The sequence below is a fragment of the Pseudorca crassidens genome, chromosome X, assembly GCF_039906515.1.
Source record: "Pseudorca crassidens isolate mPseCra1 chromosome X, mPseCra1.hap1, whole genome shotgun sequence".
Classification (NCBI taxonomy): domain Eukaryota; kingdom Metazoa; phylum Chordata; class Mammalia; order Artiodactyla; family Delphinidae; genus Pseudorca; species Pseudorca crassidens.
In genome coordinates this window covers 87,641,553-87,667,038 of record NC_090317.1, presented here as the reverse complement: position 1 = coordinate 87,667,038, position 25,486 = coordinate 87,641,553, and the positions used below count along the sequence as shown (strand labels likewise).

General features: G+C 46.7%; 1 protein-coding gene across 11 annotated transcripts in view; it reads right to left on the bottom strand.

The window, feature by feature from the left end:
• KDM5C (lysine demethylase 5C) overlaps positions 1-24,909 on the bottom strand; it is a 32,115-nt gene extending 7,206 nt beyond the window's left edge. For 4 of the 11 annotated variants that reach the window (XM_067722407.1, XM_067722412.1, XM_067722415.1 and 1 more), the window contains exons 1-14: positions 24,203-24,908; positions 19,710-19,787; positions 17,333-17,455; positions 16,869-17,039; positions 16,358-16,492; positions 15,489-15,612; positions 15,199-15,380; positions 14,004-14,162; positions 12,111-12,230; positions 11,826-11,984; positions 10,784-10,965; positions 10,524-10,686; positions 3,678-3,797; positions 3,374-3,568 (exon numbers count right to left, since the gene is read on the bottom strand). In XM_067722407.1, coding sequence (XP_067578508.1) covers positions 3,374-3,568; positions 3,678-3,797; positions 10,524-10,686; positions 10,784-10,965; positions 11,826-11,984; positions 12,111-12,230; positions 14,004-14,162; positions 15,199-15,380; positions 15,489-15,612; positions 16,358-16,492; positions 16,869-17,039; positions 17,333-17,455; positions 19,710-19,787; positions 24,203-24,352 — 2,061 coding nt within the window. In that variant the 5' untranslated portion in view covers positions 24,353-24,908. Of the gene's footprint in view, positions 1-3,373; positions 3,569-3,677; positions 3,798-10,523; positions 10,687-10,783; positions 10,966-11,825; positions 11,985-12,110; positions 12,231-14,003; positions 14,163-15,198; positions 15,381-15,488; positions 15,613-16,357; positions 16,493-16,868; positions 17,040-17,332; positions 17,456-19,709; positions 19,788-24,202 lie in introns of all 11 variants that reach the window. The other 7 variants (XM_067722409.1, XM_067722414.1, XM_067722408.1 and 4 more) reach the window with 4 other exon arrangements.
• Positions 24,910-25,486: the final 577 nt, after the last annotated feature.

The window sequence follows — 25,486 nt, the reverse complement described above, 5'->3', positions numbered from 1 at the left end:
TACTATCCTCATTGGGTCGTTATGAGGATTAACAAAGGTAAAGTGACTAAGGACCTAGAAAAGTATCTTAGCACTTAGAATAGTGGAACTACAAAAGGCCCTGAACAGCCAAAGTAATCTTGAGGAAGAAAAACAAAGCTGGGGGTATGAAGTTTCCTGATTTCAAACTATATTACAAGGCTGTAGTAATCAAAACAGTATGGTAATGGCATAAAAACAGACCAATGGACAGAATTAAGCCCAAAAATAAACTCTCGTATATATAGTTAACTAATATTTGGCAAAGAAGCCAAGAATACTCAATGGGGAAAGGATAGTCTCTTTGACAACTGGTCCTGGGAAAACTGGATAATCATATGCGGAAGAATGAAACTGGACCTTTATCTTATATCACTCACAAAAATTAACTTGAAATGGATTAAAGACTTAAACATAAGACCTGAAACCATAAAACTCCTAGAAGAAAATATAGGGAAAATGTTCCTGGACATTGGTCTTAGCAATGATTTCTTGTACATGATACCTAAAAAGCACAAGCAACAAAAGCAAAAATAAATAAGTGGGACTACATCGAACTAAAAAGCATCTGCACAGCAAAAGAAACTATCAACAAAATCAAAAGGCAACCCATGGAACGGGAGAGAATATTCGCAAACTGTCTATCTGCTAAAGGGTTAATATCCAAAATATATAAAGGAATCATACAACTCAACAGCAAAAAACCAAACAATCCGAATAAAAATTGGGCAAAGGACCTGAACAGACGTTTTTCCAAAGAAGACATACAAATGGCCAATAGGTACATGAAAAGATGTGCAACATCACTAATCATCAGGGAATGCAAATCAAAACCATAATTATCACCTCACACCTGTCAGAATGGCTTATTATCAAAAAGACAAGAGATAACAAGTGTTGGAGAGAATGTGGAGACAAAGGAACCTTTGTGCACTGCGGTGGGAATGCGAATTGGTGCAGTCACTTTGGAAAACAGTATGAAGGTTCCTCAAAAAATTAAAAATAGAACTACCATATGATCCAGAAATCCCTCTTCTGGGTATATATCCAAAGGAAATGAAACCAGGATCTCAAGGAGATATCTGCACTCCCATGTTGACTGCAGCATTATTCACAATAGCCAAAATATGGAAATAACCTAGGAGTCCATTAGTGGATGAATGGATAAGTATGTGGGATGTGTGTGTGTGTGTGTATTCATACATACACATATAAAATGGAATATTATTCAGCCATAAGACATAAATCCTGCTATTTGTAACAACATGGATGGACCTTGAGGACATTATACTAAGTCAAACAAATCAGACAAAAAAGACAAGTATTATAGGATATCACTTATATATGGAATCTAAAAAACCCAAACTCATAGAAACAGAGTAGTGGGAGTTCCCTGGTGGCCTAGTGGTTAGGATTCCGGGCTTTCACTGCCAAGGCCTGGGTTCAGTCCCTGGTCAGGGAACTGAGATCCTGCAAGCCAGCTTGCAATGCAGCCAGAAAGAAAAAAAAAAGAAAGAAACAGTAGCATGGTGGTGGCCAAGGGCTAGGGAGGTAGGGAAAATATGGAGACGCTGCTCAAAGGATACAAACTTCCAGTTAGAAGATAAATAAGTTTGGGGGATCCAATGTACAACATGATGACTATAGGGGGGGATAAAAGAATAGGTGCCCAACAAATATTTACTGATATTGGCTCTAATCTTCAGATAAGGATACCTATTTCACAGGCCTGTCTCATTTTGCTAAGGAGGAAACTAAGTCTCAGAGAGAGTAACTTGCCCAAAGTGAGAATCTGTCTGCAGCCTATTTTGATTCTGAAGCCAGAGAATGCTGCTAAAAGGATGAAGCCCCTAGGTATTCTTGGATCATGGACTCCTTTGAGAACTGGATGCAAGCTATGAGCCCTCTCCCCAGAAAAGCACTCAAACACACACACACACACAATCTTTTACAGAATTTATGGGGTCCAGAACCCTTCTCCTTAGGTAAGGGCCAAGTGTAAAGAATTCTGAGTGTTAGGATGGAAACATCTTTTCCCACCTTGCTTTGACTCCTTCTGTAGTGTAGCACAGCCCCAGAGTGATCATCCAATAACAGTACTGAACAGAGAGAGCAAATGATGCCTAGAAAAGCCCAGGGGCTCACCAACTAATACCACAGACTGACAGGCCCCAGACTTCCAACACTTACCATAGCTGCAATTCTCCTTACAACCCATGCTCATAGGAAAGTTATAAATGAGCTTTAAAATAAGAAAGTATTACCCTAACTTTTCTTATTTTAAGAAAAGGGATCCAGCAAGGGATTCCTCAGGACCAGCATTCCTTTGTAATCCTATGGAGGACTCTCACTAAGTCAACTCCCTAACTGGACAAGTTTGGAGCTTTAAAAAGGCAGCTGGGGCTTCCCTGGTGGCGCAGTGGTTGAGAGTCCGCCTGCCGATGCAGGGAACACGGGTTCATGCCCCGGTCTGGGAGGATCCCACATGCCGCGGAGCGGCTAGGCCCGTGAGCCATGGCCACTGAGCCTGCACGTCTGGAGCCTGTGCTCCGCAATGGGAGAGGCCACAACAGTGAGAGGCCCACGTACCACATTAAAAAAAAAAAAAAAGAAGGCAGCTAAACTACATGAATAGCGGTGCCACTCATCTACAAACCAAACTGACATGTTATGAGAAATCTATTAAAGGAAGACCCTTCTACTCAGTAATATTAACCTAGTTTGAGCTACTGAACTATATGAGTGTAATAAAATGGCATTTCTTAAGAAATGTTCCATATTTCTATCATTTTCTTCATGTACTAATATTACCAATAATAGCATCTGCTACACTGCAAGTGCAGCAATAGATGCTTTGACATAAATCACCTTACTCAAGCTTTACAACCACCCTGCAAGTGAGGTATTTATTCCCATTTTACAGAGTGGGAAAGTGAGACTATGAGAGGTTAACTAACTTGAAAAGGTTATCCAGCTTACCAGCAAGTGGGGGTTTCATATGTCAGTTGGTCTTGGGTTATTTAAATAATGATGCAATAACATCATTAGCAATAACAGCACCTGCTATGGGTCACTTACTTAACAAACATCTTAAATCCACTCAACTATCCCCAAAAAAAGCACTATTATCATCCCCATTTTTTTTCAGATGGGGATACTGATGCTCAGTAAAGTAAATTAACTTACTAACAGTTATTAGTAAATGGTAGAGAATGGAATTGTAGTTTCCAATCCAGATGTGTCTAGTTCTTTTCACTACTCCCTAAGAGAAGTGGCTACATCTTCTACTTCTTCCTCCCCCCCCACCTCTGCCAGACTAGGGCACCCAATCCAGGGCACTCTCCCCACCACCCACCTTCTCTAGCAGGGCCTTTCGTAGACGCCGCTCCTCCTGAACCATGATGAACATCTCCTTATGCACAGCTGCTGCCAGGTTCAGGTCCAGCTTCTCTGGACAGGCAGCCATCTTGCAGATGAGTTCCTCATGGGAGAAGACACAGTATCTTCGGAGCCGGCGGTAGTGCTCAATGCACTGGCGCCCAGCTGGCAGCTGTGGACAGGTTCAAGGTTGAGTATGGCCAAGTCTGGAGGCGATGGTGCCTCAGCCTCCCCACAACCCTCCTGCTTCTCCCTGCCATCCCATCACACTCCAGACTCACCCAGTCAGCAGTGCAAAAGTTGACAGCCTCAGCAAAGTTGTAGCCTTGGTTAAAGCCACTGTGGTAAGCACGAGGGAAGGTAATGACAAATTCTCCTGCACACTGGTTTGTGCGGACAACCTGAGGAAGAAAAGCCAAGGTCATTGAGACAGAGATCTAAGTCCAGGGTTCTTAAGGAGAAGAAGGAAAGTCTCAGGGAACACAGTCTGACAACAGATTCCCAGACCCTCCAACTCTGAAAGAAAGGACCATTGGTCTCTGCTCTCAAGGTTTTGATTTGTGATGACAGGAAAATTTGAGTCAAAAGCAGGAAATGTACATATACCAAAATATTTCAACTTCCCTAATAATTTTTTTTTTTTTTTTTTTGCGGTACGCAGGCCTCTCACTGTTGTGGCCTCTCCCGTTGCGGAGCACAGGCTCCGGACACGCAGGCTCAGTGGCCATGGCTCACGGGCCTAGCCGCTCCGCGGCATGTGGGATCTTCCCGGACCGGGGCACGAACCCGTGTCCCCTGCATCAGCAGGCAGACTCTCAACCACTGCGCCACCAGGGAGGCCCCCTAATAATTTTTTAAAAATTCAAAACATCACTTTTCATTAAGCTGGACATGTTTTTTCATTAATTTTTGTTACCAGTCATGTAAGCAGTTTCAAGAACCAAGTGGTTCTGTAAGATTTGTTATAAAGTCAGCAGACCCGGGGCTTCCCTAAATAACATGCTTCTAGACTATATTAAAAATAGCCTCCTATGTCTCAATTTGCTTACTTTTCTGTGTATGTATTAGTAATTTAATCCCAACCTTTTGGACAAGTGTCCAACTTTCCTCTCTCCTATCACTTTTCACCTTTCTGTAGCAGTCTCTCATGGAGCCTTATGATCTGTTTCAATTGGGACCAGCTGCCCTCCCTGGATTGTCACTCTCCCACGACAGATCTCCTGTTTCCTAGATCCCATGTCTTCCTCTTTCTTGGTTTGTTCCTTTGCTGTGCTTAAGCACATCGTCCAACAGCTTCCTGAGAAATGGTGGGAAGAACTTTTTAAAAAAATGCCTCTATTCTACTCTCAACCTTGATAATCTGACTGCCCATAAAATTCTAAGTTGAAAATCATTTTGGAAAAAAAAAAAAAGAAAGAAAGAAAATAATTTTGAAGGCATGGCTCTAGTCTTCTAGATTCCAGTGTTGCTTTTGAAGTCTAAAGCTGTTCTGACTCCTAATGTTTTGAATGAAACCTGTTTTCTCTCTCAGAAAGCTTGTAGGAGTCTTCTGGTCCCATTGTTTGATATGAAAATTCACCAGGTATACCTTGGTGTGGATCTATTTGCATTCATGTACTGGGTAGGCCCTCTGATTCTGGAAACTGTCATTCAGTTCAGGGAAATTTTCTTGAACAATTTCTTAACAATTTGATCCTTTCAGTTTTCATTTATTCTCTTTTCAGAGAGAATTATTTGAATATTGAACCCCCAGAACAAATTCTCTAACTTTTTCTACCTTTTTCCATCTTTATCTTTCTATTCTATTTTCTGGGAGATCTCCTTAACTGTTTATCTTCTAAGCTTTTTATTTTTTTTTCGTCTTCCACTTTTGCTATCTTAATTTTCGTTCTCAGCATGTTCTTTTAAAATAGCACCCTGTTCTTATTTTATGTTTGCAATATATGCTCATCTCTGAAGGTATTAATAAGGTTTCTTTTCCTTTTCTTTTTGAAGTTTACTTCTCCCTGCCTAGCCTCTGTTTGTCCAAGCTGCTTTTTTACTATTTGGTTCTACTTTGTTTATTCTAGAATTTTCTCAGTTGTCTGTTAATCTGTGGCTATCTAGTTATATTCAAGAGTAAGAAATGAAAAGGCTAAATGAAAGTTCTGAGTACAGAGGTGAAGTTTGTCAACTGTGAGCCACTGTAGAGTGAAACCACTTAGTTTGGGAAACTCTAGGTCTTTCCTTTTGGGCCAGTCAGATTCCCCAGAGAAAACTCCTATTTTTTTGCCTGAAGGAAAAAGGTCTGGCTTGCTATTGTTCTAAGAGCCAAGTGGAGGAAGATGGCTGGGAACCTCAGCATTCAGTAGGTGTACAGTGAATCCTACTAGTTTCACTATACTTCTACTCTCAACTGTACCTAGAAGACCTCAATCCAGAGATCTATTTCAACCTCTTTGAAAGTAAATCTCACAGTCTTTTGCTAGAGTGAGGGAGGGTCACGTTTCCAGCTGCCCAGTGTGGGTGAGGATCCCATAGCTGCTGCTTTTTAAAAATATTTATTTATTTATTTATTTATTTTTGGCTGCTTTGGGTCTTCGTTGCTGCGCGTGGGCTACTCTTTGTTGCGGTGCTTGGGCTTCTTATTGCGGTGGCTTCTCTTGTTGTGGAGCACAGGCTCTAGGCGCGTAGGCTTCAGTAGTTGTGGCATGCGGGCTCAGTAGTTGTGGCACACGGGCTCAGCAGTTGTGGCACACGGGCTTAGTTGCTCCGCAGCATGTGGGATCTTCCCAGACCAGGGCTTGAACCCATGTCCCCTGCACTGGCAGGTGGATTCTTAACCACTGTGCCACCAGGGAAGTCCCTCCCATAGCTTCTTATATAAATATGAACCAATCTTTATTTTTACCCCATTTGTCTTTACTCCCTGGTCTTTACTCCCTGGAATGTCTGCTGCAACCAACTACTGAACCCTTGGGGGGTACTGAGGTATAAATCAGATTGGTTCTCAGATATTCCAGAACTGGCTTAAGATTCAGTTTTCTTATTTGTTTCCTAGTTTCAAGAATTTTGTTTATCATTGTCTCTTTTCTTGTTTTCCCCATCTCTGTGATTTTTTTTTTTAACCTTAAAAAAAAAAATCACTTTGTGGCATTTTGTGAAGTTTCAGTAAGGAATGGAAGTAGCCATGTGTACGTTTAATTAGCTGTCTTTACCAAGAAGTCTTGCAAAGTTTTTTAAAATGAACATTCCATGCTGATGAAGACACAGTGAAATAAGTACAGTGCTGTTATGGGGACCAATAACTTCTCTCTGGAAAGCAAAATCGCTGACACATAACCAAAAACCTAAAATGTTTATAGCCTTCAACCCAACAATTCATCTGCTAGGGTACTAGACTAATGAGGAGAGAATCAGCATCCTAACAATACTGAATCTGCACATTTATTCAGGCCATGTATCAGTTCCCACCTCCAGTACATTTTCTTCTCAAATCTTTCCCTACTTAGAGGCAACATCAGTATTTACTGCTTGTACTACTGCACTGGCCCCCATTACCAACCACTAGAATTGTCTTCCCCAACCAAAATGCAAACCTGATTATGTAATGTCCCTGTTGAGAACCCCTCACTTGAATCCCCATAACTACATGATAAAGCCACGGCCCCAATAGGCAAACTCTTACTCTTCCTTCAAGTGTCACCACTTCTACAAATGCTTTCCTGACCTCCCCCCGCCGCCCCTACTTCCTAATGACCCAGTCTGTTGTCCTTTTGTAGCACCTCTAATATTTTATTCCAGTTGTTTACTCACCTTTGTCCTCTACTCAACTGCACATGACTAAAGGCAGGGATTAGTTTATTTGCTTTCAGGGTGCTGACCAGAGGTCCTGCACACAGAGGGAGTTCTAGCAGTATTTGCTGAATGATCTAGTCCCAGCCTTAATTTTACAGATGTGAAAACTGAGTCCCACAGAAGCCTCAAGTAGCAGAGCCAGAAATAGAACCTAATGCACCCTCATTTTGGCAATGTCACTTTACTGTTTCCTATGCAGTTTTTTTTAGAAAGCTCTCCTCACATTCTGCAGCTATTAAAAAATGACCCAAAAGTCCATCAACTGGTGAATGGACAAACAAAATGTAGTATATCCATACAATATAATATTATTCCATCACAAAAGGGAATGAAGTTCTGAAGCAAGCTATAACATAGATGAACCTCAAAAATATTATGCTAAGTGAAAAGCCAGACAAAAAAGACCACATATTATTCCATTTATATGAACTGTCTAGAAAAAGCAAATTTTTAGAGTTAGCAGATCAGTGGTTGCCTGGGACTAGGGGTTGGAATGAAGAGTGACTGCAAAAGGGCACAAGGGATCCTTTTGGGGTGATGGAAATGTTCTAAAACTGGATTGTGGTGATGGTAGCACAACCCTGTAAATTCACTTAATGGTGCATTTAAAATGCGTGATTTTTATGGTATGTAAATTATACTGCAATAAAGCCGTTTTCCAAAAAAGATGGTTATAAATAGTTCATGGTGAGGAAGTAAAAAATTATTCTAGACCAGCATTGTCCAATAGTAATATAATGCCAGCCACATATGTACTTTTTAAATTCTCCAGTAGCCACATTAAAAAAGTAAAAAGAAACAGGTGAAATTAACTTCAATGTATTTTATTTAATATATCCACAATATTATCATTTTAATGTGTAATTGGTATACAAAAGTACTACTGAGATATTTCTCATTCTCTGTTTCATACAATGTCTTGAAATCCAACGTATGTTTTATACTTTCAGTACATTTCAGCTGGGACTAGCCATGTTTCAAGTGCTCAATAGCCACATGTGGCTAGTGGCTACCAAATTGGACAATGCCATTCTAGATGATCAAACTTAACAAAAGAGATTATAAAATCCATACACTGATTACTGTCATGTCAAAACTTACATAAAAAAGATGGAAATGTAACAAAATGTGGAGGATATAGAGATGACCTCTCTACTGCCATTTTTTGGAAAGGGGGAACGTTTCTTTTATAATAAAAATACTTATACTATGTATCTCTATAAAAAGAAATGGCCCTCTCTCACCAAAGGGGAAGATGGGTGAGGTGGGGGGGGGAGTGCGGCCAAAGATAGCTCTGAGGGACCTCCAGCTGGCTAAACTGCAGCCTGCCGACATGTGAATATGAAAATCAGATGTCCTGGATTGAGGGGATACTGCCAAGTCCAAAGAGCCTGGAGATGCTGGGAACTACCTATAGGAAGGGCCTGGCAGACAGAGGGTGGGGTGGTGAAACAGCAGCTGGCCAGAGAAGCTGGGGAGCTATGAGCAGGAGAAATGCTGTGAAGGTGGAAGCAAAAAAGTCTGTGATAAAAGTTTTTTAAGAAGAGGGCTTCCCTGGTGGTGCAGTGGTTGAGAGTCCGCCTGCCGATGCAGGGGACACAGGTTCGTGCCCCAGTCCGGGAAGATCCCACATGCTGCGGAGCGGCTGGGCCCGTGAGCCATGGCCGCTGAGCCTGCGCGTCCAGAGCCTGTGCTCCTCAACGGGAGAGGCCACAACAGTGAGAGGCCCGCGTACCGCAAAAATAAATAAATAAAAAGAGATTAGAATTGAATGAATATATATATGTGTGTATATATATGTATGTATGTATGTATGAATCTTAGCTGTCTGAATCCTTAAGGAGAATCCTCTTCTACTCTTATAATTCTCCTTGACACTGTGGGAAAGAACTGATGCTGTGGGTCAGGAAGAAAGGAGTCTGAGGAAAGGTCAGACCCAGTGGCTACTTGTGAAGAGCATAACTTGAAGGGCCCTTGGTCATTGCTACATCTTGAGTCCAGTAATTCTTTTTTTTTTTTTCCCAGTAATTCTTAAATGAGGTGATGCAGAGAGGGAAAAGGAATGCGTTTCCTCTAATTCCCTAGATATCTCAAACCTTGGTTAAGTATCACTAAAATGCATAATAAAAAGTATTACTCATAGGTTATATAGTATAGCAAAACAAGCTGAAGGCAAGAAGAAATTCAGGCAAGAACCACTGACCTACTGTACAGATGACCAGGGATTTCAAGGAGATATTAATTCAATATGTACTGACTGCTTACTGTCCCACGCACTAGACTAAGCAGTAAGGTAGCCAAGGATGGTTTTGGGGGCACGGGGTTGAAGGGAGTGGGGAGGAGTAGCAGCACAGAATGAATAAGACTGAAAGCAGAGGTGGAAGATGTACTCATTCCTGTTTCTACAGGACTGTTGATCAGGTTATTTTAAGATCCACACCAGAAAACTGGCCGATACTATTCAATGTCAGAAATTCCCAGGAATATAAAGCCCCTTATAGGTAAGCCAGGATGTATACCCACAGTGGGAGAGAAGTCCACAGAGAAGGAGAACAGGACAAGTCAGGACTCTGGGTTCAGCTTTTTTTTTTTAAATGCTGAAAGATATTGGCACCTTTTTTTTTTTTAGGTTACTTCCCCCCACCCCGTCCCAGCTTTACTGAGATATAGTTGACATATAACATGTTGGTGTACAACATGTGGATTTGGTACACTTATATAATGCAAACTAATTACCACCATAGAACTCTGACCTGTTAAATAAATAAGCAGACCTACCCACTGCTCCAAGAAGGGTCACAATATGGAAAGGATAGCAGAGACTGCTAGTTGTCCCCTTATATTCATTCTCACCCTCTTTCTTAATAGCATGACCTCCAATTTGTAGCTGGTACATGACCATCCTTAATAAAAATCAGATTGTCCAGTTTTCCTCACAGCTAGATGTGGCCATGTGACTAAGCTGTGACTAACCAGAGGTGAATGGAAATGATGTGTGCCCTTAAGAGTAAGGAGACTTGTCTTGCCCAGTCCTTCCTCTATTTCCCTTTTCCACTGGTGGAAGCCATCCCTAAGGTGTTGCCCTCAAACATCAGGCCCAGAGGGCTCACCATCACATTGTATCTCTAATCACTATTATTTCTGTCAAACCTATAGCCTGATTAAGACAGAATAGGAATGAGAAAGGGGCAGGGGTAGATTCCAGACAATGACCACCACCACCACCACCACCACCACAAAGGACACCACTAACTCATTCCTACACCTTGCCCTATTTCCTGGACACTCACCGGCACACCATGGGACATGAGGGTATTGGGATTCATGAGGGTGACAAGTTGGTGCAGAAGGTCAGGCTGGCTATCAAAGAGCTCAGGTGTCAGCTTCTTCATCACCTCTTCCAAATGTTCTGCTGCAAGTGAGGGTACCCCATACCAGGTCTTCGGCTCACCCCTGGCCAAGCAGAAAGGAGACATGTAGAGTGGACACACCTATGGTACTGAAGGAGCCCACCCTGACTGCTTCCCTGGCTCACCAGGACCCCACTCACCAGTGGAGGTAGTTAATGGAGTAACTCCAGTGATCCTCAATATGCCAGCAAAAGGCTGAGAAGACCATGCCCACGTAGAGCCAGGGCACCTTCATGCCGGAGATATCTGCATTGATGTGGCACAGTACGGACTGCTCCAGCACCGGCATCACATTCAGGTTCCAACCACTAGTAGCATACTCCTGTCAGGTCAGGTATTTGTGGAAAAGGGATGAGAGTTTTGCTAAGGAGTGGAGATCTTTAGCCCAGGGAACCTTAATTTCGAGGTCATAGACCTTTCTGAAACATCTAAGAAATAATATAGGTGTTCTTCCCCCTGCCTCCGTCAAATGCATACACACAAAATTTCAATCCACTTCACTTTACTTCAATTTTAGGGAGGTTTATAGATGTGCCCACCCACCAAAATATCTGCAAGTTAAAAGCCCCTGCTCTGGACCAAAATGCACCCTTCCCTTGATACAGGCCTAGGGCCTCATTATTTCCTGAACTTACAATCCCAGTCCCTGAACACTTCTTATGAATGAGCCAGGCACCCTGCCAGGTACTTCATATACCTTCTCATTTAATTCTTTTTTTTTTTTTTTTTTTTGCGGTACGTGGGCCTCTCACCGCTGTGGCCTCTCCCGTTGCGGAGCACAGGCTCCGGACGCACAGGCCCAGCGGCCATGGCTCACGGGCCCAGCCGCTCTGCAGCATGTGGGATCCTCCCAGACCGGGGCACGAACCCGTGTCCCCCGCATCGGCAGGCAGACTCCCAACCACTGTGCCACCAGGGAAGCCCTCTCATTTAATTCTTATAAAATTTGTAAAATGGATACTGTCCCCATTCTACAGACAAAATAAACAGCCAATATCATGGCTGGAGATGCCATGCCAGATATTAGGCTGTGTTCTTTACACATATCATCCCATCTACATCTCACAGCAACCATATAAGGTAGGCATAATAGTCCCCATCCTATAGAGATACTGAGTCTTTCAGATACTAAATGACTTGCTTAAGTCACACAGCTGACATAACCATGAATCACCTACTCACCTCCTCCTCAGGGGTTAGGTGCCGCTTACTGTCACTGACGGGGAAACCGCTACCAAATTCTTTGGAATGGATGTCAGCCCCATACTCAACAGTCACATCTTCCTCAATGCTATTCACCAGCCGCCAGAATTCCTTCTCCACGAGTTCTGTGGGCACCATCTAAGGAACAGGGGTAGCCGATGACCATGGCCCATCATATCCTGGCCCCACTGACCCAGGAGAGCTATTGACCATCAGGCACCTATGACCCTAGCCCTGACACTACCCCAGCCCTCCATCACCTACGTGTACGGGCATGTTGAAGTAATCGGCTTTAAAGGAGTCAGCCATCTCGCCAAAGCTCTGCAGAGTGTATTCCCGGGTAGCCTGCTCAAAGCCAAAGGCTTCGGGGGGGCGCTTACACTCCTGAAACCCAAAGGAGAACACGTCACCAAGGCAGAGGCAAAGAGGTGGAGAATCCTCAAAAGCGGAGCTGGAATATGGGGTAGGAGTCAGAAGGAGAACAGCCCTAGGTCTGTACTGAAGGCCCCTGAGGCAGGTCTCACGTCATAGCTCTACCTTTTCCTCCTAGCACTTGAGCACAGTTAGTCTCTTCATTCCCCACATGCACTTCTACCATGCTCTTGCTCTTCTCTTCCTTTAGGACTTTACTATCTAAACCATGGGCTCTGACTTAAATATGCTACCCCATGCTCTTCTGCCAGTATTTTTTCTCTCAAGATAAAATGTGACTTTATACAGGATGCTTAGAGAAGTTTTATGCCCAGACTGGAACTACAGACCTGGGAAAATGACACTGAATATTCTAGTAGCTTGGAGGATGGGAAACGAAGGCACCAACTCCTAGTGTCAAACCCCACACTATTCCTGTTCTTTACACTGTCTCAGAAGACAGGACGTGTGTCTAACTCACTTTGTATCTATGTTCGTGGTTTTAGATGAGAGATGTATGTACCCCAGTCAGACACACCTTCTGCTCATGTCTGAAAACTAAAAGTCAATCTGGTCCACTGGCCCACAACCACTTAGAGAAGAGAGCCAAGTAGACCTGACAGTCTGTTGTCTATGATACTTTTGGTATCCAAACTCCTCCCTAAAGGAATCCCCACCACTACCAAGGCAATTATGCACTGCCCTGGTCTCTTTCCTCATTTGTGTGTGTCTAGTGTGTGTGCACGTGCACACCTGGTCTCTGTGACCACAGTTGACAGGGCAAGAAACTGTCAGCGTCTACTCTCCAGAAACCGAGGGAGAGATGTAGACAGGCACCCGGAATTTGGATCAAGGTAGGAGGCTCATGAAATGGAACTGAAAGACTTCCCAGGCCTCTTAGCCCTCACTGCTGCTACAGCTGCTCTCCTCACTGCCTCTCTTGCACTAGGTACACTATCCCCATGTATCCTTACTCCTGCACTCCTCCATCCCCCAGTCTAGAAAGCCTGCCCACCTCTTGTAGTTAAAATCTACAACACTGCAAACCAATCTAATTATCACAACAGAAGGAAAATACCTAAATAAATATTATACCCACATGATGGACCCCCTACAAGGAAAAAAAAAATCATACCCATGAATAAATTTAATAATATAGAAAAATGATTATAAAGTAACAAATGAAAATATACAGTAAGATCCCAAACTTGTTAAAGATAGTTATATATAGGCAACAACGAAAAGATGAGAAGAAAATATACCAGACTATTAACAATGGTTGTCTCTAGGTGGTGAGATGATAGGTAATTTGTCTATTTTCCAAGCTTTCTAAAAGAAACAAAGAATAAAAAACTTGGAAATCAAAAGAACATTTTTTTTCATATTCCTGTCCTCCAAATCTCATTGCTGACACCTTCCCTGATTACTACCCTTAGTCACTTTCCTGTCCTCTGAACTTCTACATCTGAATTTCTAACACACAATTTAACATTTGATTATATGTCATCACATATGATCTGTCTAATCATGACTCTCACCTCCCGGGGTGGTCCGAGAGCTCCCAGAGAACACAGGCTGAGTGTCCTCCTTTTCTTTCTCCCAAAGTTCTGCCCAACCTAGCCCCACCCCAGGGACCCAAAACATAAGACTGTGGCTGAGCTAGAAGGCTGCTTTCAATAAGACCGGATGAAGGAAGGCAAGGATAGCCTATGAGGCAGACATAGACTGGGGCTGGGAAGTCCTTACCGCCATGACACACTTTGGGCACCGCCAGACACCCTTGGGAATCTCAGGCAAAGGAGGCAGCAAGCAGAAGATGTGGTAGTTGTCATCACAGCCATCACACAGCAGGAGCTTGTCGTCCTCATCCCCTCGGGAACACATTCGGCATACATATGACTCAATCTGCCAGGGGAGGGAGGCAACAGTTCATCAACCTAAGCCCTGTCCAGCCTTTCAAACATCAGACTCCTCCAGACTGCACCCTAGTCCACAAAGATCTCCATTAGAAACCCACCTTGCCTGCTGGCTGGATCATTCATGGCCCTGTACAGGTTAGTCATGCTAGGCCTGGAATTTAACTGCATGCACGTACCACCTCCCCAAATAAACTAACTGTAGAGCTGTGACAGCAGAGTCTTTATCATTCAGTCCTGAATCCCCCATTTTTATTCATTCAATACTTACTGAACACTTATGTGTTCAACATTACGCTGGACTCTTCAGTACAGCGATAAATGAGACATGGCATCTGCCTTCTAAAGGCATACAGTACTCCAGAGGCACAAGTTCATAAAAATTAAAGGGCAGTGTGGAAACTGCCAACAGCAGCCCATAAAAGGGTACTATGGAAACCTAAAGGAGGAAGCACTCGAATCAGCTGGAGATAAGGAGGAACAGCCTTGAGAAGAACTTCACTGAAACGGTGACACTTGAAACTGAGACCTGAAGGCAAACTGGAATTTGGCAATGGGGCAGAGCACAGGCGAAAACTCTTCCAGGCAGAAGAAACAGCATGTACAAAGGATGGGGAAAGAAAGCATGGCACATCTCAGGAAAAAAACAAACATACCTACAAGCAGTTCAGTGTGGCTATAGCAGAAGGAGTAAGGTGGGCAGTGCTGGGGAATGAGGCTAGAGGTCTGCAGGGACTGGATCATGCATTGTAATGAGGAGCTTAGCCTTTATCCTGAAGCAATGGAGAGGGAGTCTCCTCCTCTGCACCCTTCCAGCACTTCATGTTGACAGCACTTGATCACCCTTTCTTGTTCTTTGTTCCATGTGAGTTGGCCTTGTTTCCCCAATTAAGTGAGCTACCTGAGGGCAGGGCCCACCAGGCCCACTTTTCTGCTTAATGCCACCTGGTCCAGTGCCATGCTGGGGAAATGCTCGTTGAAGGGATGAGAAGCAGAGCATTAGGAAGGCAGGGCTAGGTCCTTACAAACTGGGCATTGCTGTGGTTCCTCCGCAGCCTCATGGTCATCTTGGTGCAGGGCTCTGGGCTGTGACTCAGCTCCTCCTTGCTCTCCAGGAAGGTCTTGGGTGAGGGTGACTCCACCTTCACGTCCCCGCCTGACTCCTCCTTCACCACTATGGTGGGGGGGCACTCGGGCCCTTCCTTATCTGGGAGAGAGGAGAATGGCTCTAAAGTACAAGTCTGAAAGTCGCGGCCCAGGCTCCTCTCCCCTGGTGAGGCCATTCTTCACACTGCCCCAGCCTGTCAGGCCTCACCTTTTTTCCGCAGAGTCTTATCCTTGGCCATGAGGCCCAGGCCCATCATCTTGGGGCCTGCCCCATAGATCTGAAGCTTCTTCAGCTCAGGATTCTTTTCAATGTCTTCCTCTGTGGGTTCCGGCTGGAAGGAAAGAAGGAAATGAATCAAGACTATCTTGGGCAGACTGCCCCATCCTAAAAGAACAACAGCCTGGACTCTACCACATGAGTTCATGCCAGGGTGGAGGCACAGGTGGGCCCAGGCAAGAATTCAGATTGCTTTTTGGAGACTGAGGGTAAGTGAACTCCCTCCTTATTCCTCTCTTGGAATGGAATTAAGATGGGATCTGTTTTTCCAACTGTAAAATGAGAATATTAACTCCTATCTCACAGTTACAAGGGGTTTGAGGAAAACATATATAAAGAAATCTAAGTATTTGAATCTACCAATAAATGGCAGTGACTAATATGATCTGGTAAATTACATGCTTCGGTGAGCCCAGGGACAGTGTGTATCTTGTTCTCTGTTGTATCCCCAATGCCCAGAAGAATGCCGGCACATAAGCTTCTTCCTGAGGCTAAGATATAGTTATAAGGAGAAAAAGAAGAGTTCTTCCCCTATGAGCAGAGTGAGTCAGGAAAGGAACAAGGCAGGCAAGAACACCAGACATAGGAAAGATATTATACAAACAGATCAAAACCCAGCTCAGAAGCTCAGCTGAGAGTAGAGGAAGAGCAAGAGTGAAGCCAGAAAGAGGCACACTACTGCTCAGAACTCAGAGAACCAAGAGAAGGGAGAGTGGAACAGGGAAGAGAACCTTGGTCAGAGGGAAGGGAGAGGACTCTTCACCACCAAAGCTCCAAGTTAGAAGAAGGGAAGTACTCACATCAGGCTGTAGTCTCTTGGCTCGCCGGCCATAGCTGTTGAACTTGGAGGGCTGCACAGACTGTCGAAGGGGGATACTGTGGGGTTTGTATTCCTTGTCCTTCTCCTCATTATCAAATGGACGTGTGTTGCACTGCTGGGGACAGGTGAGGGGTAAGGGTCAGGGCATGGGGCCCCAGCTCCCAACAGCAAGGACCTCCCTTTACCCTCACCCAATAGCAACCAAAGCCGTGGTTTCACACCGCCCGCCACCCACCCACCCAACAGGCCCTGCTCAACTGGCCACTGACACCAGCACACACTTTGGGAATTCTTCTCATGCCTCTGCTTATGCCATCCCTCCTTCCAACCCCCTCCCCGCAACCATCTCCCCAACTAAACCAAACTCCATCTCTTCCCAGACCTCTCCAGGTCTCCAGTCCACTCCACTGAACCAGTTCCATTAAGAACAAGTGTGGAAATTTGCATCTGGCAGGGGAAAGCCTACTCCCACCCCGGCTCGGCATCCTTACCACCAGGTTGGCTCCAGACTGGTACATCTCATAGGGGTAAACGATGCGTTCATAGTGGGAGCGTAGCAGGGAGCCAATGTTTTTGCCTGGTGGGTAGTTGAGGCGTTGGGCCACCCGAGCCCATCGACGGTCCTTGCAGATGGCTTCATAGCCACCTTCCTCCACCACGATCTGTAAGGACAAGCAGAAAGGGACGTGGATGTGCTGTATGTATGTACAGAAAGGACAACGAGGACAACTCCAGCCCCTCACTTCACTGGAGGCTACCCCCTCCTACCTCCACCACTCAGACTCAAATTGCAGCCAAGAGATGCCAAGAAGTTCTGATGACAGCTTGTGTGCTACCAGGCTGTGCCCCTTCCACTGTAGCCTAGAGATCCAATATCCAAACCAAGGTGGCCCCCAGAGTACCAAGGATATTAAGGTGTGGGGTGGGGAGGGGTTTGAGAAAAACCTGTTCTTACTTTGCTGAGGCTGTAGAGGTCCAAGATCCGCCGTTCTACATTGGGAATCTTTAAGGAGGAGCCCTGGATTTCCCAGAATTTGGCAATCTGATCCAAGTAGTTCAGTTTCACTCTCGTCTGGGCCTGGAGAAAAAATGGCTCAGAGAGGCCGGCCTCCCCCTCTACCTGACCCCTATCTTCTGGCCTAATCTTAGGGGAGGAGAAGGGATGCAGAGCAGCCCACTACCCAGGGCCTCTCCCAGTGAACTGGATCCCCAACTCTAGGTAGCACCTCGCCCACCTCTCTTATCTTTGCCACCTTCCAGGCAACAGGAGAAGCCCAAGGTCCCAAAACAGAGCAGGTAGAGTCATAACAGCCAAAACTTTACATATACTCTTTCTCAATCTCCCTGACAGGGCTGTAGAAGTATTGTCATTTCTTTTACAGAGAGTCCCTGCTTCCTCAAGTCACACAGCAGGTACCAAGAGATCTGAGTGTCAAATAACGTACGTATTTGCTTTTCCTCTGCTAATAATCTGCTGTATAGTCTTGAGTAAGTCAGTTCTATTCTCTGGACCCGTTTTCTGATTATGAGGGAAATAAAAAACTGCCCAGTCCACTCACCCCAGAAGGGTAGACTTATGAGAGGAACAGTGAATGCCCTCTGGAACTCTGGAATTAAATCTAAGCTCTAGGCATGTTTCAGAGAATGAAGGCTCCAAAAGAAAACATTCACCTCTTCACATGCACCATGAAATTTGTTCCATGGTAGCTGAAGGGTGAGAGTGTATGCTAAAGATAGAATGGCCTAAAGAACTGAGATGGTGTACCAAAGCAGCACTGCCACCTGGCCTACCCAGGAACCAATGTGGGCCAAAGATTCTAGGAACAAGGCATGTACCATGCTTTCCCGAAATCTCAGTGACCCAAGAAGGGCTCCCCAAGGCCCCAAGTCTATAACCACCTCACCCTAATCAGAAGGCCTAGTTCTAGGGAGAACTGGGTGAGTCATTATCATTCATTACCTTGCTCTGATCCCATTAGGGGGAAACAGGGACAGTTCTTTCACAGATGAGGAAAAGTAAGGTCTATTTGTGGAAAGGAACACCCTATGGCTCCTTTGCTATGAGAATCCCTAAGGGGCCAGGAACCCTACTCCCTCCACCTCAACCCCTTAGCTTTCCAACCTTGGCCCATCCCTGTCCCTCCCCCTCATTAGCCAGCACTATCTCTCTAGAAAACCTGTCCCTGTCCCATGGTAGGCTACACCTTGTCCTAGCTATACCCCAGCAGACCTGGTCAGATCCATTTCTCTAAGGACCTTGTACCCCATACAAGAGATGATTTTTGCCCTGACCAGCACAGCACCTAGACCGACTCTAGAACAGTGATTCTCAATGAGGGGCAATTTTGCCCTCCAGGGGACATTTAAGTAATGCCTAGAGACATTTTTGGTTGCCATAACCGGGAGAGGGTACTATGTGGGTAGAGGCCAGGGATGCTGACAGACATCCTACAATGCACAGGACAGCCCTCCACGACAAAAAATTACCTGGCCCAAAATGTCAATAGTGCCAAGGTTGAGGAACTGTGGTCTAGAAGACAAGTACGCTTTTAGGTAACGGGTATTCGGTTGGGCCTAATAGTCACCCCCACACCCCCAGACATCTAGTAAGGCTTGAGGATACATAATAATGAGGGAGAGGAGTGGTAGCATACCTCTACCCTACACCTTCCATGGGAAACTCCAGAACTTTACCTCTGGAACTGGCTTGAGGGCATCTACTCTCATTGCCCTGGGGCATTCTCAAGTCCTTAGTGGAGAACCTCATCTTACCCATGCAAAGGGCCTAGATTTCCTGTATGGAACATAAAGGAGAGGGAAAAGCCTACCTGCCTGACTCTCTGTCCAAGTTTGTAACCATTCCAGCTTCCTCACAGACCAGTTCTTGTGTTGTTCCTGCCCATCCACCTCACCTCCCACCTTACCAAGCACCATGGAAGAAAGGTAGGAAGCACAGGGTTGTAGATGAATTGGATAGATGAGGACACATTCAGCTGGCCAAGCAAGAAAGGGTCTCAACCAGCCCCATGTTTCTCTTTTGTTGACCCAAGCAGGGTAGGTTAGTTGACAGGGGAGCGTCAGAAGTAGCAAACCTTTGTGGGAAAGGGCCACCCCCAGCCTTGGGGCTATCAGATTTGGGATGCTAAATGCTCCTGCTCTAGGTTACATTCAGAGCTCTAAAGCTTCCTCCATGCCCTCCAGGCAATTTCACAGAAGAGAGAACAAAGGCCTAGTTAGGTAAAGTACCTTAGACAGAGAAGGTAGGAGGGAAGCGGGATCAGAGCTCAGGTATCCATTCTCCCAACCCCACCACCAGTTGCTAGTCATCTTACCTCTAGTTCATTCAGCCTCTGGATTCGGGGAGTAAACCTGAAGTTGTCCACTTCTACAGCAAAGGGTGGCTGCCAGTCCTGAGTGGGTACAGAGGAAAAAAGGGAGTTGGGTTATTCCAGTATAGTGCAAGACCAGAGGGGCGCCAAAAGCAGCTCAGCACCCCATTCATGCCTTCCCAGACCTCTAGCCACATCAGACCTTTTAACCTGGCAAACACCCAACCCATACACACACAACTCACTACAGGGCTTTAGAAGCCCCTCAAGTCCACATCCAATACCCCATGCAAATACCCTAGGAAATGTCTTCAGAGTCCCTGCAACAGTACAGTGCTAGGATTTTAAGAAATAGAGAGATGGGGCCCAAAACAGCTGACTTCAAACTCTCCCTATGCCCATATTAACTCCTCATCCCCTAGGCATAGGACACACAGTCTGGAAGTACTGGAAAGCACACAGGATCTGGAGTCAGAAAACCTGGGTTCATGTTTTAGCGCCACTACTTACTAGCTAAGGGATTTTACCTTTCTGAACCTGTTTTCTCAACTGTAAGGTGGGAATATGAACTCCTGCCCTGGCTTCCTCATAAGACTGATATGAAAATTAAACTGGTTTTCAAATGAAAATGTTATTCAAAAGAATCATCATTAAGACTTGACATCTAAGGCTGACCTCACTACCCAATACATATGCAGGGTAGCTCATCTCCAATTTGGGCAGGATTTAAAGGTTTGGGCCTTTAGTGTCTGTTCTCTCAGTTTAAAAGGCCTGAGATAGACACTGCAGGGAAGAGCAAGGAACAAGGAGCAAGAATTTGCAATACTCACCTGGTCAGAAAGGCTTCCTGTGGGTCCACTCTCAAACACCTGCCCAGTACAGGAAGAGGCAGGGGAGGAAGCGGGGAGGGGTGTCCTAAGTGCTGGGATGCACCACTGACTGTGGTAGCAAAGAATTGGGAGGATTTGGGGAGAAGGAGGGAAGTCAGGGAAAGATAATGAAAGTGGGGGAGACTCTGTCCTGCCAAGTCAGAGCTTGTTGTGTCCTGCCCAAAGGGCAGCTTTGAAAAGCCTTCTTCCCAATGCCCGCCTGCCCCCCCCCCCGCCACACCCCACGCAGTCCTTTCCTCCTCAGAACCCTGGCTCCTGCTTGGGTGGTGAAAAGAACCTCGAGTAACCTAGACCAGTGCCCTCATTTAATGAATGGAGAAAGTGAGGCCCAGAGAAGAAATATGATTTCTCCAGAATCACATGCTGAGTTAGTGGTAGAGCCAAGACTAGAACCCCTGTCTTCTGACCTCCAGTCCAAGGCTCTTTGCACTACACCAGGCTACGACTGTTCACGCACATGTGCATACATATGGAAGCGGGGGAGGAGGATGGTAAAAGAGAAGAAAAGCTGTTGGCCTCTTCTGTACACACACTTTGAGAAAAGGGGCCAGGGACTTCCCTGATGGCGCAGTGGTTAAGAATCCACCTGTCAATGCAGGGGAATGGGTTCGAGAGCCCTGGTCCGGGAAAATCCCACATGCCGCAGCGCAACTAAGACCGTGCACCACAACTACTGAGCCTGTGCTCTACAGCCCACGAGCCACAACTACTGAGCCCACGTGCCACAACTACTGAAGCCCGCGTGCCCTAGAGCCCATGCTCTGCAACAAGAGAAGCCACTGCAATAAGAAGTCCGTGCACTGGAATGAAGAGTAGCCCCTGCTTGCCACAACTAGAGAAAGCCCGTGAGTAGCAACGAAGACCCAATGCAGTCAAAAATAAAATAATTAATTTTTTTTAAAAAAGAAAAAAACAGAAAGGGCCCAGAGGACTCATACTTGCATGCACACATATTCCCCCCGCCAAAGCAGGTAGCAAACACATGGGACTCAGTGAAGCTGGGGCAAAAACAAACAAACAAACCCAACAACGACAAAAAACCCTCAAACTAAAATGATATGGCTCAAGCCCAGACAAGCTCCCCATGCCCTCTTGCCTCCCATCAGTAGGGCACTCCCTCAGCGCAGGTAATCCAGGCAGAAAGGTGCTCAAACCCCAAACTCCAGGCACCTTTCTTTCCTGCTGAATCAAGTTCTAGATAAGAATAAGCGCAACATCAAGCAACCTGACAGGAAATGGCAGAACTGAAATCCTAGAGCAGGAGCTGTGCATGCAACAGATAGCTGGGAAAGGTTCAACAAATCTCCCTGCCTGGCTCTCCCTGGGACCTACAAGCTCCCTCATCCTGCCTTCAGTCCCATACTCCCATGTGCCAAATACTCACTACGTCATGATGGTGATAAAAAGGTTGGCTACCTGATGCAGGAAGCAAGACCCTTCCAAGCTCCCCTGCGTCTACTCCAGTATACCAACACTCTCCTCTCACCCATCTTCCCCAAGAGTAGCAGTCACCTGCCTAGCAATTCAGAATCCAAATGGCCCTTCAGGCAAACCTTCAATTTCCAAGCACCCACCCATACAAAGGTTCTCACTCTGGGCCCAAGCACCACTTGGGTGAGTGCTTTAAATTCCAGCCAGAAGTCCTGGCTGCCTAAAGGAGGCCTAGGAGCAGCCCTACCGGAGGGGAAAACAGAACAAAAACCAGAGAGAGCCAGGTCTCCTGGATTAGAGGGAAGTACAGTGTTGGGGTAGAGAAGAGAAGCATAACAAAGGACGGCCCCCTGCAGGACACACACACACACACACACACACACACACACACACACACACACACACACCAGGGACATGTCACCTATCCCACACACACACACACACACACACACACACACACACACACACACACACACACACACACACACACACACACACACACACCAGGGACATGTCACCTATCCCACCCCTGGTCCCCCAAAGAAGGGTAACAATACCCACACAAGGCCAGGCTGCCCCAAGAAGTCCAAGATAGATAGAAAATTCAAGCCTCAACTACCCCTTATGGCAGATATGCCTCTTTCCCACAGGCCTGCCGGGCCACTTCAGGGAGTGCCTCCTTGATGCTGTCCAGGACTCCAGCCTCTCCTTTCTGCTGGCCTTCCCGACCTCTCACTACCCACTGCCACTTCCTCACCATGGACAAGGAAACCTCAGAGATCTGTGGCCAAGCTCCAACAAGGAAGAAATCAGCTTACCCAACACCTCTCAGAGGATCCATCTGAAACCAGCCTAGATGTATGGCTGAACACCAGAAAGCACCAAGTTGAATAAGGAGGCCTATGGTGCCCTCCTCAGGTGGCAGCAGGGTTTCCCATTTGGTTTCAGCCAGGAGACACCTACTCAAAAATACCCTGTTGCAGACAAACTCAATTCCTGCCCTTGGAATCCCAAGTGGTGACTGAACAACGCATATCATCATTTCCCCTCCATGCTAGCAAGGTGGCAGCCTATCCTAGCCCTTGGGGGACTTCTCCTGGCCTGAAGCCAGGCCTAGGAGCAAAGATATGCCCTTTGTCACTGACATCTGGGAATCAAGGGTTCCAAAGGAGGCAGACTTCCATCCGTCCATTCTGTTTCTGGGAGTCCAAGAATATCCTATTCTCTGGGACCTCCTACATCCTGGGACAGGTCAGAGTAGAAATCTTCTGGGAAGGACTCATATACCCCACTCCAAACTGACTGGTCCAAGACTCTCCACAGAAGTCAAGCCTGGGCGGTGATGTGCAGGAAAGGCCCAGATATTGCCTTCGACTAGGAAAAGAAGGGAACAATTCCCTGAACCCATCTCAGGGGAGCCAAATAGAGCCTGTGAGACTGATTTCCTGACTGGCTTACCAGCCCAGAATATTATCATAAATGGACTGGCCTGGCAGGGTGTGAGTAAATATGAGTCAACCCACATAGGAGCAAACCAATGACCACATCAAACACCTTTGCAGTCACAATAATTACCACTTATCTAGTGCCTACTACACACAGACGCTACCTAGTTTAATCCAATTCTCGAAATAACCATTCATGGGACCCATTTCACAGGCTCAGAGAGATTACGTTACTTGTCCAAGGTCACAAAGCTGGTAAGCTGCAGAGTGGAGTTCTGAACTAAGATCTATCTCCCTTCAGAGCTGTGATCTTTCCATTACACCACACTGCCTGCCTGAAGAGAAATGATGCCAGTAAATGGGAGAAAAGCCTTATTTAGAGCAGCCTTGACCTAGGTGGTTTGGGGTAACCAAGAGATGTGCGGGGTGCCTCTCTGGGAACTCTCCCCGGGGCCACTAGGCATCCCTGTCTTGAACCTTACTAGGAGTAGTTCTGAAGGGCGGGGTGGGAGTTGGGGGGTGGGGGGTGGGTCTCCGACTTAGGGCCCTCACACCACGAAAGGACCCCTGGCCCCAGCACCCTTTCTCCGACCCGCGTCGCATCCACAACGGTCCCAGCCACCCCATCTCCCCACAGCTCGAGCTGCCCTCCGCTCCAGACTTCTCCGCCCGCTACCCTAGTTCATCATCCCCGGCCTGGTCGCCGGCGACCACCAGCCCAGGGCCTTACCGCGGGTGGGCGGATCTTGCAAATGCCCGACTTCTCGGCGATGGGCCTGATTTTCGCAATGTAGCCGAGAGGGTCTCGGAACTCTGCCCAGCTAGGCTCGAACACCGGGCACTCCGGCGGCGGTAGGAAGTCGTCAGACCCCGGCTCCATGGTGGGCCCTAGGACTGGAGGGCTCGGACGGCCCTTAAGGACTCATGGCGGACGCCGCTGTACGAAGCCGAGGCACTGCTCGGGGACTAGGCCCTAAGCGGGGCGGCCGCCGCCCGCCGAGGGCCCAGGGGGCGTGTAGCTGCCGCGCTCTGAGAAGCTCAGGCTGACGTTACTGCTACCACCTCTTCGTCCTGCTCCGTTCCTTCCAAACTCTGCCGCTGCCTCGGAACTACCGCAGCCTTCAACACCACAGTTACCTCCCAACCACCGCGGCCTTCATCGCCGCCGCCGCCATCTTGGTTTGTCAGCGTCTCCCCCCTCCCTTCACCACAACAAACCAGATCCCTCCGCAGGGTGTCCCTCCGAGCCTCGTATAACGTGCGTGAGGCCAAGCCCTAGGGAGCCTTCATCCCGTGGAGACTGAGCTGAATCGGCAGGCGTGGGTTCCCTATCAGGAAGCAGGAACTCAAAAGTGCTTCCCAGACTGAGAGCAAATAGTCCGCCTCAGCGGCGGAGGAACAAAGTGTAATTAACTGCCGGATCCTCTTTCCGGTGGACCGGCGGTGCACGTTTAAAGGCCAGTGCTGCGCATGCGCGTTATGGAGACAGACCGGAAGAGGAGTTGGCGTTGGTGGGTGGTGGGTCCGAACTGGCACCCCCTCGATGACCTCAGCCCTGGCGCGAGCCCCGCCCCAACACGCTCTCTTTCTCCCGGGTCTTTCCGGTGTGGGCCACAGAAGGCGGCTTCGGGTGCCTGATTGCAAGGCACCCTTCTGCAGGCCCGCAGATTAGGAGAGTAGTACACAGCTCCCAGCTCTAGGCGCTGATACCTCTGGGGCTTTGAACGAAGGAAGTCGGGATGCTGCTCCCTCCCCGGGGATTGCGGATTTTTTGAATCCTGGGTCCCGAGGAGAGGAAGAAAATATTTATTTTGTCCAAGTTTGCGTGTAGAGACCTCTCAGAGATGGGGCTTCCATTCTTAACCCCAAAGAGTCATTGTCAGTCAGCATTTGAATGAACACTTTCACCTGTTATGTGTGCACTTTTATCGTGTCCACATTTGTGGCATGTACACCTACAAAATAAGCCTGAGTGTATCCTACCAGTGCCCACCGTTTGAAGCACCTACTGTTT